The sequence below is a fragment of the Anolis sagrei genome, chromosome 2, assembly GCF_037176765.1.
Source record: "Anolis sagrei isolate rAnoSag1 chromosome 2, rAnoSag1.mat, whole genome shotgun sequence".
In the NCBI taxonomy this organism is placed as follows: Eukaryota; Metazoa; Chordata; class Lepidosauria; order Squamata; family Dactyloidae; genus Anolis; species Anolis sagrei.
The window spans coordinates 174,565,426-174,583,056 of NC_090022.1; the positions used below are offsets into that span (position 1 = coordinate 174,565,426).

General features: G+C 42.9%; 1 protein-coding gene across 3 annotated transcripts in view; it reads left to right on the forward strand.

The window, feature by feature from the left end:
- The window catches only part of G6PD (glucose-6-phosphate dehydrogenase), a 48,036-nt gene that overhangs the window by 23,376 nt on the left and 7,029 nt on the right, over window positions 1-17,631 (forward strand). For all 3 annotated transcript variants that reach the window (XM_060763244.2, XM_067464177.1, XM_067464176.1), the window contains exons 3-10: window positions 6,822-6,859; window positions 6,939-7,047; window positions 8,884-9,101; window positions 12,151-12,309; window positions 12,975-13,100; window positions 14,036-14,129; window positions 16,686-16,872; window positions 16,993-17,228. In XM_060763244.2, the coding sequence (XP_060619227.2) occupies window positions 6,822-6,859; window positions 6,939-7,047; window positions 8,884-9,101; window positions 12,151-12,309; window positions 12,975-13,100; window positions 14,036-14,129; window positions 16,686-16,872; window positions 16,993-17,228 (1,167 nt within the window). The remainder of the gene's footprint in view (window positions 1-6,821; window positions 6,860-6,938; window positions 7,048-8,883; window positions 9,102-12,150; window positions 12,310-12,974; window positions 13,101-14,035; window positions 14,130-16,685; window positions 16,873-16,992; window positions 17,229-17,631) is intronic.

Genomic DNA, 17,631 nt, shown 5'->3' on the forward strand with positions numbered 1-17,631 from the left:
CAGATCTGCCCCTCCCTCCTGTCCTTCAGGAGGCTGGTGAAATCTTGGCTATGGAAGGAAGCATTCCCAGAGTACTGGTTGAAACCAGCTACAGAACAATGTTATCAACCACACATGCGGACTGAGTTGGACATGATTTTATCTTGGCGATTTGGCTTATTTGTAATTTTAATCAATATGTATTTTAACTCATTATTATATGATGTTTTTCGATTGCACTATTAGCATTGAATCTTTGATGTAAGCCGGTCTGAGTCCCTCTACAGAGGTGGAGAAGATTGGGATATAAAAGTTTTAAATAAATAAATAAATTTTGTAGCAAACTCACAAAGGAAAATATTTCTGATTCTCCTCCTATGGCAAACTATATTCTGTTGTTATTTTACACCGGCTTATATTCTGTTGTGATTTTACACCTGATCATGCTTCATGCTGCTAGTTGTGTACTTGGTGCTTTCTTTCCACAGAATCTTGTTGTTCTTCCAGTCTTTTACCTTTTCAATGTTTTGTTCTGCATGCAATCTTGTTAGAAATCCTGGTGTTCCACATCACTATCCATCAGTCTTTTCAGACTTCTACTACAGATTTTGGTTCCACCTACAGTGTCACATAATGCAGTTTGGAACTGCATTATTTATGGCCAATGTAGTAGTAGCAGTAGTAGCAGTAGTAATAATAATAATAATAATCTTTATACCCTGCCACCATCTTTTTTTTTAATTAATTATTGCATTTGGCCAGCCATTGGTTTTTAAATGTGTCGTGTTATTGTTATTGTTTTTGCTTATTTTGCTATGAGTTTTGTATTGTTTTTGTATTATTGCTGTTATTATTATTGTTGTGTTGTGGGCTCGGCCTCATGTAAGCCGCACCGAGTCCCTTGGAAGATGGTAGCGGGGTACAAATAAAGTCTTATTATTATTATTATTATTATTATTATTATTATTATTATTATCTCCCCAGTAGGGACTCGGGGGGCTTACATGAGACCAAGCCCAGACAACATAATACATCAAAATAAAAAACATAAGCAACCAGCAACAGCATCATAATTACATAAAACATATGAATACAATAACAATATAACATTACAATAAACACAATCACAGTGACAGTAGGCAGGCCACATGTGCAGGATAAAATGTTTAAAAAACTCGAAGGAGAGAAGAAAAGGAGCAAGTTATTTGCAAGAGGGAGCTCATAAAAAAACACAGGGTTGTGGAACCAAACTTTCCCATTTTGGGGGGGGGGGGTGTAGTCCAGTGACAGAAGCATTGAGGGGAAAAATAGTGTCATGTTGTGCACCTACTCACCAAAGGCACAGCAGAATAACCAGGTTTTAAGGTTCTTTTTAAAGGTTTCTAGTGTAGGGGCTTTCCTGATCTCTCCAGGTAGTGAGTTCCAGAGTTGGGGAGCCACAGAGGAGAAGGCTCTCTCCCTTGTGCCCACAAGACGAGCTTGTGAAACTGTTAGGGGCGGAAGGAGGGCCTCCCCCGAAGATCGAAGGGCACGAGTTGGTTCATGGAGAGAGACTCATATAATGCAATTTAACTGCATTAAGCTGCATTAAATGAGTTTACACTGAGCATATTGAACTATATGTTGGTGTAGATGGGGCGTCAGATGAATCCTATTTAGATACTTCAGATGTTAGAATAATGTAGAATTTTTTTTTAAAAAAGTGTTGCTAGTGGTTCTTCATGACAGGTATTTTGCTGGATATTATTCCCCTGTGCTCAGCTGTGCAGGATATAAATGCTTCCTTCCTGTGTCAGCCTGGGATAAATATTAAGAAGAGTGGTTATAAATTCCATAGATAAATAAACAGGTATTTTAATGCATTAAAATACCAAAGTGTGTGTGGGTGTCTGTATTAAATTTTCTTATAATTTTTTTTAAAAAGATTTTATTTACATACATTAACAACTTACAGTGTAAACAAAACAGTAAACATTTTACAAACACATAGCCCCACCACCAAGGCCTGAATAAGTAGCCTTTCCTTCACCATATATTTATAAATCAACCATCAATCAAATGTCATATCTGAAATTACTGACCAATAAGGTTATATTTATTATTATTATTATTATTATTATTATTATTATTATTATTATTATTATAAATTACTGACCAATAAGGTTATATTAATAAGGTTCTATTAATAAAGTTATCGCAGAGATTAAGATCCTCCGGGGAGGCCCTGCTTTCCGTCCCGCCGTTGTCACAGGTGCAACTGGTGGGGATGAGAGATAGGGCCTTCTCGGTGATTGCTCTCTGGCTATGGAACTCCCTTCCTGGTGAGATCAGGTCGGCCCCCTCCCTCCTGTCCTTTAGAAGAATGGTAAAAACTTGGCTGTAGGATCAAGCTTTCAGGACAGGGCAATAAAGCAGCCATAGGAAAGATGACCAGACCAATTAGATTTGATGCGGATGACTAGGACAGTTTTAAATTGTGTATTTTAATATTTTGATAAATGTTTGTTAATGTTTATGTATTGTATGTGAATTTGTGTTCTGGCATTAAATGTTTGCCATGTATATGCTGTACTCCGCCCTGAGTCCCCTTTGGGGTGAGTAGGGCGGAATATAAATGTTTTAAATAAATAAATATTGTTTTCCGTTTTCACTCTATTTAATAAAGACCGACCAGTATGTATCAAAATCCGATCTGTTAGTTTCCTCCCTGAATACCCTCATTTCCATTGATAGTTTATCATTTAAGGATACATTCCAAACCTCCCTATACCATGCAAAGTTGAATTTAGAAATGCATAGGAAAGAATTGGTGATTATTTTACTCACAGTGGCAAGAATTATAATCTTAAGGAAATGGAAAATAGTGACTAATCTTACACCGGAGGCATAGCAATACCAAAGCATATTTATGGCATTTGGATACTGGCTTTCATGATCCTTATGGAGCTCCTTGGAGGTTCAACAGAATGTTAAATCTTCTTGCAGTGAGTAACACAGTGTGAGTGCAGACAGAATATAGAATATATATAGGCAGTTACTAATATTTGCCTTCCATACGACTCCTAGTTAAGAATGCAGGTGAGACAACAGGAAGTGAGACAAATCACCCCTGGATAGGAAATCCACTCCTGGAAGAGTTATCATAGGGGAAAGGTGAGGAACCACGGAAGCTTTATCATCTAGACTGGATTACTGCAATGCACCCTACGTGGGGCTGCCCCTTGAAAACGGCCTGGAAATTTCAGATGATCCAACGGGCGACAGCCAGGTTGTTAACTGGGCCGCCTTACAGGGAGCGGTCAACCCTCTTGTTCAAGGAGCTCCACTGGCTGCCATTCATTTACCGGACCCAATTCAAGGTGCAGGTTCTTACCTACAAAGCCCTGAACGGTTTGGGACCCACCTACCTGCGTGACCACATCTTTGTATACGAACCCACACGATCCCTTCGATCATCCGGGGAGGCCCTGCTCTCGATCCCACCAACATCGCAGGCGCGATTGGTGGGGACGAGAGAGAGGGCCTTTTTGGTGGTGGCCCCTCAACTCTGGAACTCACTCCCTAAAGACATCAGACAGGCCCCAACCTTGGCAGTCTTTAGGAGGAGCTTGAAGACGTGGCTGTTCCAGTGTGCCTTCCCCGAATAATGATCCCATAGCACTTTGTCCTCCAAAGCACTTTACATTTTTTTAGATCTGCTCGTATGCCCTTCCACAAACGCCACTATCACCTTTCGTCCATGTTCCAGCATTATTTCCATTTTAACTTTACATTTGGCCTTCCCACTGTTTTTAATTGTGTGTTGTCTTATTGATAATGTTGTATATTCTATTGTCTATGTTTTTATTTTAATTGCTTGTACTGTTGTTGTTTTGCTTGTATTGTTGTATTCAGGCTCTGCCTCATGTAAGTCGCGCTGATTTCCTTGGGGAGATGGTAGCGAGGTACAAATAAAGTGTTCTTAGTATTATTATTATTATCTATTATTGTTTCCATAACAAGCCAAATTTTTCAAAATCCAATTATCACAGGGACAAAATGTGAGGTGAAATCTTCTGAACAGGGGCGCAGACAACAAAACAAACACCACACGGGTGTTATCCCTTCCCTAAACTATCCAAAGCTATATAAATGTACCTAGCATCATAGAACAATAGGGTTGGAAGAGACCACTTGGGCCATCTAGTCCAACCCCCTGCCATGCAGGAAAAGCACAATCAGATCAAACCTGACAAACCGGATCCGACTTCTATACAAATTCAACTTAAGAACACACCTACAGAGCCTATCTTGTTTGTAACTTGGGACTGCCTGTAAACACATGCACTGAATATATAGCTACTCACACACATACATCACATGAGCATGCTCACTATAGAACTCTATACGAAACTATTTATTTATTTATTTATTTATTTATTTGCTTTATTTCTATACCGCGTTTCTCAACCTAATTAGGCGACTCAATGCGGTTTACACAATGTTAATTAACACAGCAATAACAATTAAAACACAGCATACACAATAGCAAACACACAACAATCATACATAGTGCCTTGATCACAAAACAAGATCCAGTCTCATATCCTTATGCCGTTCAGTTTACCGTCATCCTGAGTTCAATTGCGCTAATTAGCCAAATGCTTGCTCAAAGAGCCAGGTTTTGAGCTTCTTCCGAAACGCCAGCAACGAAGGGGCCTGTCTGATGTCATTGGGTAGGGCATTCCATAACCGAGGGGCCACCACCGAGAAGGCCCTGTCTCTCGTTCCCGCCAACCGTGCCTGTGACGCAGGCGGAACCGAGAGCAGGGCCTCCCCGGACGATCTTAATGTCCGTGTCGGTTCATAGGTGGAGATGCGTTCGGAGAGGTAGGTGGGGCCGGAACCGTTTAGGGCTTTGTAGGCTAGCGCCAGCACCTTAAATTGTGCCCGGTAGGAAATTGGCAGCCAGTGGAGCTGGCTCAACAGAGGAGTGGTATGCTCCCTGAGAGCTGCTCCTGTTAGCAACCTGGCTGCCGAGCGCTGGACCATCTGAAGCTTCCGGGCAATTATAGGGCTATGTATTAGTTTTGCACAGTTCCTTGGTTTACATTTTCAGTGATGTTAATGGCTAGTTTCTAAAGAAGTGGCTGCATTATTCTCTTGCAGCATGAAAAGGAGGAAGGAAGATGGAGAGAGACGAAAACAGAAATAAATATCACAAGTAGACAAAATAAGGAGTTTGCATTCCTTTTTGTGGCCTCTCCTGCTCTCTCCCTTTTTACTGGAGGCTGTTGTGGGAAACCTTTCTCTGGCCCTAATGGATTTGGGCCTAGTGCTCCAGCACCGCCTTGCTTCAATCTGTTCTGTTGCTTATCCATGCCCACTCACTTTGCCTGGTGGCGTGAGGAGCTGGGCTCAGGTCCTGGGCGTGGTGCCGCTCGGGATGATAATGCACCATGACTAGGCATGTTTGCAGTCAGGCCCTGAGCCAAGGGTAACACGGCTTCCCACCCACAATTCATTCAAGGGACAAAAGCCAGGGCCATTCAGGCAGTCAGCATGGTACTGCCAGCCACAGGGAGAGAAGGACTCAATGGAATGAAAGGCTGGCCAAAGAGAGAAGGCAGGACTGAGCTGAGACTTGGGTGCATCTACAGTACCGTATATTCCAGCATATAAGACGACTGGGCATATAAGACGATCCCCAACATTTCCAGTTAAAATATAGAGTTTGGGATATACTCGCCGTATAAGACTACCCCTCTTCCAACGCACACCAAATAAAAATTTAAACGCATCAGATCTGATTTAATTTTGTAATTTTCCTATTACTGTACCTCCTTCTCTGCCTCTCAGATCTCGCGCATGCGCACCTGCAGTCTTCAGGAGCGAGATCTGAGAGGCAGAGGAGGAGGTACAGTAATAGGATACAAGGGTGGGCCAGACACGTAAAAGAGTTGTGTTTTTCTTGGCCCAGAGCCATCCTATCTCTTTTTTCCATACCCCGGGCGCCCAGACGCCTGCAGCTTGATCCGCCCTTCCCTTACACCTTCCCGGTGAGGCGCCCCTTCACCTCACCAACGGGACTGCATTAAGTCCACAAATCCTGATGAATGGATTTTCTTCTACCGTACTTGTACAGCATCACCCTTAATGCTTTCATACAGTCGCTGCATATGGCAGGGACACAGCCATTGCCATTTTTGAGCTCACCCCACAATATGCAGCAACCACAGATTCTCCAATCCAGATTGGAAGTTTCAGCACCCGCTTTATAAGATGATTCCCGGTGTATAAGACGACTCCCGTGCATAAAGCTACTTCAGCATATAAGACTACTCCTGTATATATGATGACTCCCACGTATAAGACGACCCCTGATTTTGAGAAGATTTTCTTGGGTTAAAAAGTAGTCTTATACGCCTGAATATACGGTAATGTAGTTTGAAACCACTTTAACAGCCGTGGCTCAATGCTCTGGAATCTTGGGAGTTCTAGTGTCACAAAGTCTTTATCCATCTCTGCCAAAGAGTTCTGGACCTTCACCAAATTCTGGGATTTCATACCATTGAGCTATGGTTGTTAATTCTACAGTGTAAATCAGGCATGGGCAAACTTTGGCCTTCCAGGTGTTTTGGACTTCAACTCCCAGAAGTCCCAGCCAGCTTATGGCTGTTTGGAATAGTGGGAGTTGTCAGTGTTTTGGAATTAAAGCCCAGATCAGAAGGAACGGCTCATCCCTCACTGTCTTGCTTTATAGTGCCATGAATGTCCACAGTTCAGTCCTTCTTCACAGGGAGCCTTCATCAGTTCTAGGAGTGATTGATTAGTTTTTCTTCTTTTTTGTCTTGTATTTGCAGGGTGATCTAGCCAAGAAGAAGATCTATCCCACCATCTGGTAAGTCTTGTTTGCTGCCCTCCTTTCCCTTTGCCCCCTCCCTGTTCTTGCTTCAAGACCATTGTGATCTCCTGTATAGGTGGCTATACCGTGATGGGCTGCTCCCCGATGACACATACGTGGTAGGATATGCCCGATCCCAACTGACAGTTGCCGACATCCGCAAGCAGAGCCAACCCTACCTCAAGGTGAGTGCCACCATCTGCTGCCTCCACAGTCCCAAACATCTCAGGATTTTGCTTGGTTTTGAGTTGGTTGGTTTGCTCCATAGGAGTGACATTTGATAAGCTGATCTTTCCTTCCTTTGTAATATGAGGCAAACACGTGCTTTCTTTGGGAACCTTGGAAGGAGGGTGTATGCCAGGGGTCTTCAAACTTTTTAAACAGAGGTCCAGGTCACAGTCCTTCAAACTGTTGGAGGGCTGAATTATAATTTGAAAAAAGCATGAATGAATTCCTATGCATATTGCACATTTCTTATTTGTAGTGCAAAAAAAAAACCCACTTAAAAACAATGCAATAATTGAAATGAAGAACTATTTTAACAAATATAAACGTATTATTTCAATGGGAAGTGTGGGCCTGCTTTCGGCTGATGAGAGGATTGTTGTTGTGTGCTTTCAAGTCGTTTCAGACTTAGGTTGACCCTGAGCGAGGGCTGGATAAATGACCTTGGAGGGCCGTATTTGGCCCTTGGGCCTTAGTTTGAGGACCCCTGGTGTATGCTGAGGATGTGAAGGATACCAGAGAGAGCTCATTTTACTTTTGTAGGATAACAAAGTTACAGTAAAATTCCTGTATCCATGATGAATACGTTCCTTGCTGTACTGCAGTCACTTGAAACCATGGATATGACCTGACTTCCAGTCTCAGCATACTGAAGATCAGGCCTGCACAATCTGTGGGCCTTCAGGTGTTTGGGCCTCTGACTCCCAGAAGCCCTAGTCAGCTTATCCAATGGTCAGGAATTCATAGAATCATAGAATCATAGAGTTGGAAGAGACCTCATTGGCCATCCAGTCCAACCCCATTCTGCAAAGAAGTAGGAATATTGCATTCAAAGTACCCCTGACAGATGGCCATCCAGCCTCTATTTAAAAGCTTCCAAAGAAGGAGCCTCCACCACACTCTGGGGCAGAGAGTTCCACTGCTGAACAGCTCTCACAGTCAGGAAGTTCTTCCTCATGTTCAGATGGAATCTCCTTTCTTGAAATTTGAAGCCATTGTTCCACGTCCTTGCCTCCAGGGCAGCAGAGAACAACTTTGCTGCCTCCTCCCTGTGACTTCCCCTCACATATTTATACATGGCTATCATGTCTCCTGGTGGCGCAGTGGGTTAAAGCACTGAGCTGCTGAGCTTGTTGATCGAAAGGTCGCAGGTTCGATTCCGGGGAGCAGCGTGAGCTTCCGCTGTCAGCCCTAGCTTCTGCCAACCTAGCAGTTCGAAAACATGCAAATGGGAGTAGATCAATAGGTACCGCTCTGGCGGGAAGGTAAGGGCGCTCCATGCAGTCATGCCGGCCACATGACCTTGGAGGTGTCTATGGACAACGCTGGCTCTTCGGCTTAGAAATGGAGATGAGCACCACACCCCAGAGTCAGACATGACTGGACTTAATGTCAGGGGACTACCTTTACCTTATCATGTCTCCTCTCAGCCTTCTCTTCTTCAGGCTAAACATGCCCAGCTCTTTAAGCCGCTCTTCATAGGGCTTGTTCTCCAGAGCCTTGATCATTTTAGTCGCCCTTTTCTGGACACATTCCAGCTTGTCAATATCTCTCTTCAGTTCTGGGAGATGAAGTTCAAAACACCTGGAAAGCCTCAGGTTGTATAGGCCTGTTGTAAGTATTCTCTCTTATCAATTTTCAAGGTCCTCCAGTGCAACTAAGTTCTGGGGGAAGCATATCAGTAAATCACATCGAGAACTTTGCAGATTCCCAAAGAAACCATTTTATTCTCAGAGTTGGTAAGCAAAATGTTGGATATGGGTTCTGTAGTCTTACTATAGATCATTTCATTCCAGGCCACCCCCGAAGAAGAGCAGAAACTGAATGATTTCTTTGCTCGCAACTCGTACATCTCAGGAAAGTATGATGACCGGGCCTCCTTTGAACGGCTCAATGCTCATCTGAATGGCCTTCACAATGGGGCTAAGGCAAATCGTCTCTTCTACTTGGCCCTGCCGCCCAGCGTCTATGAGCATGTCACCGCCAACATCCGACACACCTGCATGAGCGCTGTGTAAGTTTCCGGGCCTGACAGATGGATTTTGGAGGAAGAGTGGAGTGGAGTGGAATGGAATGTGCTTGGCGTTGTTTAGGAACACGGATTGCTCTGGGCACCACTTAAAAGACAGGACTGCTTCTCTCATTGTACAAACAGAAAGCAGTTGCCTAATGGTCTCTGGTTGTTGTTGTTGTGTTTTAATAGTAAGGACTGAGTGAGCATGATTGGTCTAATCTATGTAATGTTCGTTTGTGGGATTAACATAACTCAAAAACCACTGGACGAATTGCAGTCAGATTTGGACACAAGACACCTACTAACCCAAGGAGTGACCATTACTCAAAAAAAAAATGATTTTGTCATTTGGGAATTGTAGTTGCTGGGATTTATAGTAAACCGCAATCAAAGAGCATTCTGAACTCCACCAGTGATGAAATTGAACCAAACATGACACATAGGACTCCCATGACCAACCGAAAACATTAGAAGGGTTTGGTGGGCATTGAGTTTGGGAGTTGCAGTTCACCTACTTCCAGAGAGCACTGTGGACTCAAACAATGATGGATCTGGACCAAACTTGGCACAAATATTCCATATGCCAAAATATGGACACAGATGGAGTTTGGGGGAAATAGCCATTGACATTTGGGAGTTGTAGTTACTGGGATGTATAGTTCACCTACAATCAAAGAGCATTCTGAACCCCACCAACAACAGAATTGGGGAAAACTTCCCACACAGAGCCACCATGACCAACACAGAATTCTTAAGGACATCCAGTCCAACTCCCTTCACCAGGGCAAGAAAACATAATCAAAGCCCTCCCGACAAAGTGCCATCCAGCCATAGATATAGATAGATATATATGATTCTCACACACAGAAATATATTTGAAAGGGACCTCTAAAGAAGGACAATTGTATGTTGCATGTTCCAGAGTAGGCAAACCAGACAATCTCCACATCAACACTGAGAAAGAAACAACAAGAAATACTATTTACCCACAAGCATAAAGAAATCACGTAAATTAGAAACCAACACTTTCTCATTACTTTATTTTCCAGACTGGGCCACAGCAACGCGTGGCAGGGGACAGCTAGTATTATAGCTAAAATTGTTCTGGTGGCACCAGGTGAACCTTGGAGTGAAGCAAGCTGCTTGCTTACATAGTGGTAGTAGTGGTGTAGGAATTCATTTGTTTACAAAGCACCCCGAGGCTTTCCCGAGGCTAGCAAAAGCATCATAAATTTTACACAGCACTTATGGAAATGGGCTTGGTTTGCATCTCTTTTAATTCAGGTGTGTGTGTGAGAAGGAGGGGGATTAAGTACGATATATGTGTGTGAGTCTTCAAATCACTTGTGAAATAAATAATAACAATAATGTATTTCTTAGTCACCTCCCCTCAAGGGGAGGTGCAACATAGAATTAAAATGCAACATATAACTAAAAGCACATAATACTCTTTGTAATATCTAGATTAAAAACACAAACATATGATTAAAACACCAACAATTACACATTAATTTCAATTTTAATCTACTACATTTGGCCCAGCCATTTTAAAACTGTTTATATGTCACTATTGATAGTTGTTTTATTATGTGATTTATATGATTTGTATTTTATTGATTGTTTATTAATGTTGTGTTATTGATGTTATTTGATGTATTTTGGGCTTGGCCTCATGTAAGCCGCACTGAGTCCCATGGGGAGATGGTAGCGGGGTACAAATAAAGTTATTATTATTATTATTATTATTATTATTATTATTATTAAAATCATCCATATCTATAAATATGTCAATTTACAATTCACAGTTTAAAATCAGCTGGCTAGGCCTGCCGGAAGAGATAGGCCATTTGCTTGTTTTAGATTTCAGACAGCATGTTTCGCTGTTGAATCTCTTCCGGTAGGATATTCTACAATCAGGGCAGCTGACAAAATGTCCTTTGGGTGACTGTTGCCAGTATGGTCCTACTTGGTTTGTATGTCCTTCAGGAGAACTAACTATATGGGGCTAATTGTATAGGAGGAAGTGACCCTACAGGTATCCCAGACCCAAACAATGTAAGGCTTTAAGGGAAGACTTGTAGCAACACCATGACACTTAAGGGAAGACACTTAAGGCAGTGTTTCTCAACCTGGGGGTCGGGACCCCTGGAGGGGTCACGAGGCAGTGTCAGAGGGGTCACCAAAGACCACCAGAAAACACTGTATTTTCCATTGGTCATGGGGGTTATCTGTGAGAAGTCTGGTCCAATTCTATCATTTGTGGGATTCAGAATGTTCTTTGATTGTGGGTGAACTATACATCCCAGCAACTTCAACTCCCAAATCTCAAGGTCTATTTCCCCCAAACTCCACCAGTGCTCACATTTGGGCATACTGAGTATTCGTGCCAAGTTTGGTCCAGATCCATCATTGTTTGAGTCCACGGTGCTCTCTGGATGTAGGTGAACTACAACTCCAAAACTCAAGGTCAATGCCCACCAAACCCTTAGAGTATTTTCAATTGGTCATGGGAGTTCTGTGTGCTAAGACTGGTTCAATTCCATCGTTGGTGAAGTTTAGAATGCTCTTTGATTGTGGGTGAACTATAAATCCCAGCAACTACAGCTCCCAAATGACAAAATCAATCCCCTCCCCAACCCCACCAGTATTCAGATTTGGGCGCAATGGGCATTTGTGCCAAATTTGGTTCAGTGAATGAAAATACATCCTGCATATCAGATATTTACATTACGATTAATAAAAGTAGCAAAATGACAATTATGAACTAGCAACGAAAATAATGTTAAGGTTGGGGGTCACCACAACATAAGGAACCTGTAATAAGGGGTCGCAGCACTAGGAAGGTTGAGAAATACTGACTTAAGGGAAGACTTGTAGCAACACCATGAATTTCGCATGGCTTTCTTAGTTGAGGAATACTCAGAAGTGGTTTGCCAATTTTCTCCTCTGAAAATGGCATTTAATTAGGTGATCTCTTGACTGTTACCCCCTATTGCCTTTTAAGCCCCTGTGTGAAACCTCACCTTTCTTCCCTCTTCCTTATCACCAGTGGCTGGAATCGTGTCATTGTGGAGAAGCCTTTTGGCAAAGACTTGGAGAGCTCCAACAAGCTGTCAAATCACATCTCAGGACTTTTTCGGGAAGACCAGATTTACCGCATTGACCACTACCTGGGCAAGGAGATGGTGCAGAACCTGATGGTGCTCAGGTAAAGTAGGAATTGGGGAGTTGCCATGAGAGATCTAAGCTGGTGAGCCCATGGAGGACATAGAACTTGAGGACCAAGAAAGCCTCCATGGTGCTTAGGTAAAGGTAAAGGTTTTCCCTTGACATTAAGTCCAGTCGTGTCCGACTCTGGGATGTGGTGCTCATCTCCATTTCTAAGCCGAAGAGCTGGCGTTGTCCGCAAACACCTCCAAGGTCATGTGGCTGGCTTAAGCTTAGTGCTTAAGCTTGGTCATTTTGTTAATTCCTTTGCAGCTCTATTCAAGCTTTCTTTTTCCTATGTGGGTTCGAAGCACATTTTGTCCTTGTCCCTACAAACCTTTTTAACAAGTGTATTTGTTAAAAAGTATTTTAAAATTTTAATTATTACATTTGGCCCTGCCATAGGTTTTAATGCGTCGTGGTGTTACTGTTTTGTTTATTGCTTTGTTTATGAGTTATTTATTGTCTATATTGTTGTGTTGTTTTCTTGCTGTATTGGGCTCGGCCTCTTGTAAGCCGTATCGAGTCCTCCGGGAGATGGTAGTGGGGTATAAATAAAGGTTTATTATTATTATAAATGGGCAGGGGGCAAGATGTGGTCTCAGTGGAAGTATTACTGAATAGATCACTTCTCTGATGTTGGCTTTGTCCTGTTTGATTCTGCAGGTTTGGGAACCGGATCTTTGGCCCTATCTGGAACCGTGACAATGTGGCCTGTGTCATCCTGACTTTCAAAGAGCCATTTGGCACTGAGGGTCGCGGTGGATATTTTGATGAGTTTGGCATCATCAGGTGAGCATGTGAATGTGGTGTTTTTTTGCCCAATGTGGAAACCATTAAAGCATTGCAGTGAACAGATATGATACTCAAATGCTGCAGAAATCTAATTCACATAACAGCATAAGCGGCGGTAGACCTGTGTCTGAGCCCTGCTATTTAGGATTGTAGGTTTGGGGAACTGAATGTTTTTCCGTGATGGAAAAGGTCTTGCACATGGAAAAACAGGATGTCCAAGAAGAATGTTTCTGTTCAAGCCTTTTCTTCAATATGCTAGTTATCTGTGTATAATAGTCTAAGTGCAAAGAGTATAGGTAAAATGGGATAGGGATGAAAGAAACAGCAGGGATGGGGAAGTTTCATGGGATATGCTTAACACCTCTCACACTCCCAGTATTCTGCAAATTGTCTGCCAGTGTTTATTTTTAAAATTTTAAACTATTACATCTGGCCCGGTCATAGGTTTTTAAATTTAGTTATTGTCTATTGTTATTGTCTATATGTGAGTTATATTAATTGTATTGTTTTATTTGCTTATTGCTTTGTTGCTTTACTGATGTGTTGGGCTTGGCCTCATGTAAGCCACCCCGAGTCCCTTGAGGAGATAGTGGCGAGGTATAAATAATAATAATAATAATAATAATAATTATTATTATTATTAGTAGTAGTAGTAGTAGTAGTCACAGATCAACCTCTAGAGCAGTGATTCTAAAACCTGGGGTCCCCAGATGTTTTTGGCCTACAACTCCCAGAAATCTCAGCCAGTTTAGCAGCTGTTAGGATTTCTGGGAGTTGAAGGCCAAAAACATCTGGGGACCCCAGGTTGAGAACCACTGCTCTAGAGTGTTGCGCCAAAATATGATGGGAATGCTTTGGGACAGAGAGTGGCACTGTTATGACCAATAATTTGAAGTACTGCTGATATAAATTTCCTTCTGAAACGTTTTCAGGGATGTAATGCAGAATCACCTTCTTCAAATGCTGTGCTTGGTAGCCATGGAGAAACCAGCCTCTACGAACTCCGATGATGTGCGTGATGAAAAGGTAGGGGAACAGTATCTGTTTTCAAGCATTTGACTAAGACCTGGCATCTGAATTCAACTCTTCTGCTTGAATGTCTTTGGGCAAGTTCATATTTTTCATTACTTAGCTATCAAATTAGAGTGGATAATCTACTGCTTAGAAATATGTCATTCACTGTTAGGAAGCCCAGTGTATTTCTTTGAAAGAAAAATCAAAGAGATTGGCCAAAGGCACTGAGTAGGGATGCTGCTACTCCACAGTGATGAAAAGCCTGTGCTGTTCGGTATTGGACTGCTTCTCTCTGGGAGCTGCGTTTTCCTCTTTCCTCAGAATTTTTCCAAGTGGCACCAGAGAAATGAATTTTCTCTTAAGGGGATATGGAACTTCTGGCTTGCAGGATGTTGTCTAAGGCCTGCCAGCATAGGTAATGGACAGAGATGGGAACTGTAATCCAGCACCTGAATCATCGCATTTAGGAATCATAGAATCATAGAATCAAAGAGTTGGAAGAGACCTCATGGGCCATCTAGTCCAACCCCCTGCCAAGAAGCAGGAATATTGCATTCAAATCACCCCTGACAGATGGCCATCCAGCCTCTGCTTAAAAGCTTCCAAAGAAGGAGCCTCCACCACACTCCGGGACAGAGAGTTCCACTGCTGAACGGCTCTCACAGTCAGGAAGTTCTTCCTAATGTTCAGATGGAATCTCCTCTCCTGTAGTTTGAGTCGGAAGGGATCACAAGCTTCTGACACAACAGCCTCGGGAGTGTCTTGTGGGTGTCTCCTAATGAGCATGAGCAAGGCAGAGCTGTGTAGTAGGGTGTACAAAGCCTAGGATGTGAAATTAGACTGAATAGAGGGCTCCAGTTTCCTCATTCCTGTTCTCTGTGGTTGTTAATTCCAGTCAGGGAAATTGTTTACCTTGTAGATTAGCGCTTTCCAAACTGTGTGTCAGCTGCAGTGTGTATGTGTGTCACATAAACATAACAAGAAACCTCCGAATCTTTGTGAAATAAGCAATAAACCTATATAAATAAAAATGTAATGTTCGTTTGTGGGATTAACATAACTCAAAAACCACTGGATGAATTGACACCAAATTTGGACACAAGTCACCTAACAACCCAATGTATGTCCTTCACTAAAAAAAAATGATTTTGTCATTTGGGAGTTGTAGTTGCTGGGATTTATAGTTGACCTACAATCAAAGAGCATTCTGAACCCCACCAACAATGGAATTGAACCAAGCTTGGCACACAGTTCTGCCATGACCAACAGAAAATACTGGAAGGGTTCGGTGGGCAGTGTCCTTTGGTTTTGGAGTTATAGTTCACCTACATCCAGAGATCACTGTGGACTCAAACAATGATGGATCTGGACCAAACTCCACACGAATACTCAATATGCCCAAATGTGAACACTGGTGGAGTTTGGGAAAAATAGAATCTTGACATTTGGGAGTTGTAGTTGCTGGGATTTATAGTTCACCTACAATCACAGAGCATTCTGAATCCCACCAACGATAGAATTGGGCCAAACCTCCCACACAGATCCCCCATGTGGGCCACAGCAACGCGTGGCAAGGGACGGCTAGTCATAAGATTAAAAATGCAAATGAAAGATTTTTCATTAGATACGTTGTGTCCTCATTTGTTGTTGTTCATTTATTCAGTCATTTCCGACTCTTCGTGACCTCATACATTTCATTGTTACAGTTTATGTATGTGTCTGTATCTCTTATAAGAGGTTGGTTTAACCTCTGATTTGATAGTACTGTATTCCTGTGTCATGTCTAAAAAGTGTGTCACCAACATGAAATATTTGGAAAGCACTGCTGTAGACACACTCTACAACCTAAAAAACTCTACACTCTAAACCTCTGTGCCGGCAGGACTGAAGACCGACAGGTCGCAGGTTCGAACCCGGGGAGAGGCGGATGAGCTCCCTCTATCAGCTCCAGCTCCTCATGTGGGGACATGAGAGAAGCCTCCCACAAGGATGATAAAACATCAAATCATCCAAGCATCCCCTGGGCAACGTCCTTGCAGACGGCCAATTCTCTCACACCAGAAGTGACTTGCAGTTTCTCAGGTCGCTACTGACACGACAAAAAAAACAAACTCATAGAATCCTAGAGTTGGAAGAGACCTCATGGGCCATCCAGTCCAACCCCCTGCCAAGAAGCAAGAAAATTGCATTCAAAGCACCCCCAACAGATGGCCATCCAGTCTTCGTTTAAAAGCCTCCATAGAAGGAGCCTCCACCACACTTTGGGGTAGAGAATTCCACTGCTGAACAGCACTCTCACATGAGCAGAGTTCAGAAGCAGTTTAAAATCATTCATGTGGATTGCATGAATAGTACGTGTAATTTCCATCATTGCTTCCATTCAGGAGCTTAAGTCCTATGTGAAGCACCAATAAGGCCCTTTTGCCGAGAGCTCTCTGCTCTCATTCTTCAGTCTGAGTCAATGATAGAATTGTGCCTCCTTTCTCCACTTCCCACCCCAGAGCAGAGCTTCAAATCACTACTGCTGTTATAGGAGGATCTCAGACCGTGTCCATCTCTTTCCACCAGGTGAAGGTTCTCAAGTGTATCTCAGAAGCAAAGCCTGAGAATGTGGTGCTTGGGCAGTATGTGGGGGATCCATCTGGCAAGGGGGAGGCTCAGAAGGGCTATCTAGACGATCCCACTGTCCCAGCTGGTTCCACCACCCCTACTTTTGCTGCTGCAGTGCTCTATGTGGACAACGAAAGGTGGGATGGTGAGTATGTCGGGACTGGTGTGTGGGAAAGTTGTAGGTGGGCATCATAACTGGGGTGGTTGAGGAAGAGAGCACAAGGCCCTTTGTTGAGTTGTGACCGTCCCTCTTTAACCATCTTAGGAGTGCCATTTGTCTTGCGCTGCGGCAAGGCACTAAATGAGCGCAAGGCAGAGGTGCGCCTTCAGTTTCGAGAGGTGCCGGGTGACATCTTCCAGCGCCAGTGTAAACGCAATGAGCTGGTGATTCGGGTTCAGCCCAATGAGGCTGTCTACACTAAGATGATGACCAAGAAGCCTGGGATGTTCTTCAACCCGGAAGAGTCTGAGCTGGACCTCACTTATGGCAATCGCTACAAGGTACTATTCTCAAGTGTGTTTTAGGTGGCAAGAAAACTTGTCATTCTGTAGTAAGGAGACAGGTTGTCAAAAGTTGCACTCCTAATTCTGAACCTTAGTAGTTGCAATTTTTTTCATTATTTGGAGTACCAGTGTGGCAGCATATAGATTAGATGGATGAAATGAACTATGGCTGTGTGTGTACGCATGCAAATGAACATAGATTTGTCATGAAAAAAAATTGCAAATATTAGTACAGGCAGTGAATGCTAGAAATTTAGGACCACCTCACAAATACCTGAACATCATTTGAATGCATAAATAGGATTGTTGAAAGTATTATTTGAAGTAACATGAATTTTTTCCTTGTATGTTCAGTTTTCCATAAATACCCTAAGGTTGCCAGATCCCATCTGATTATGGA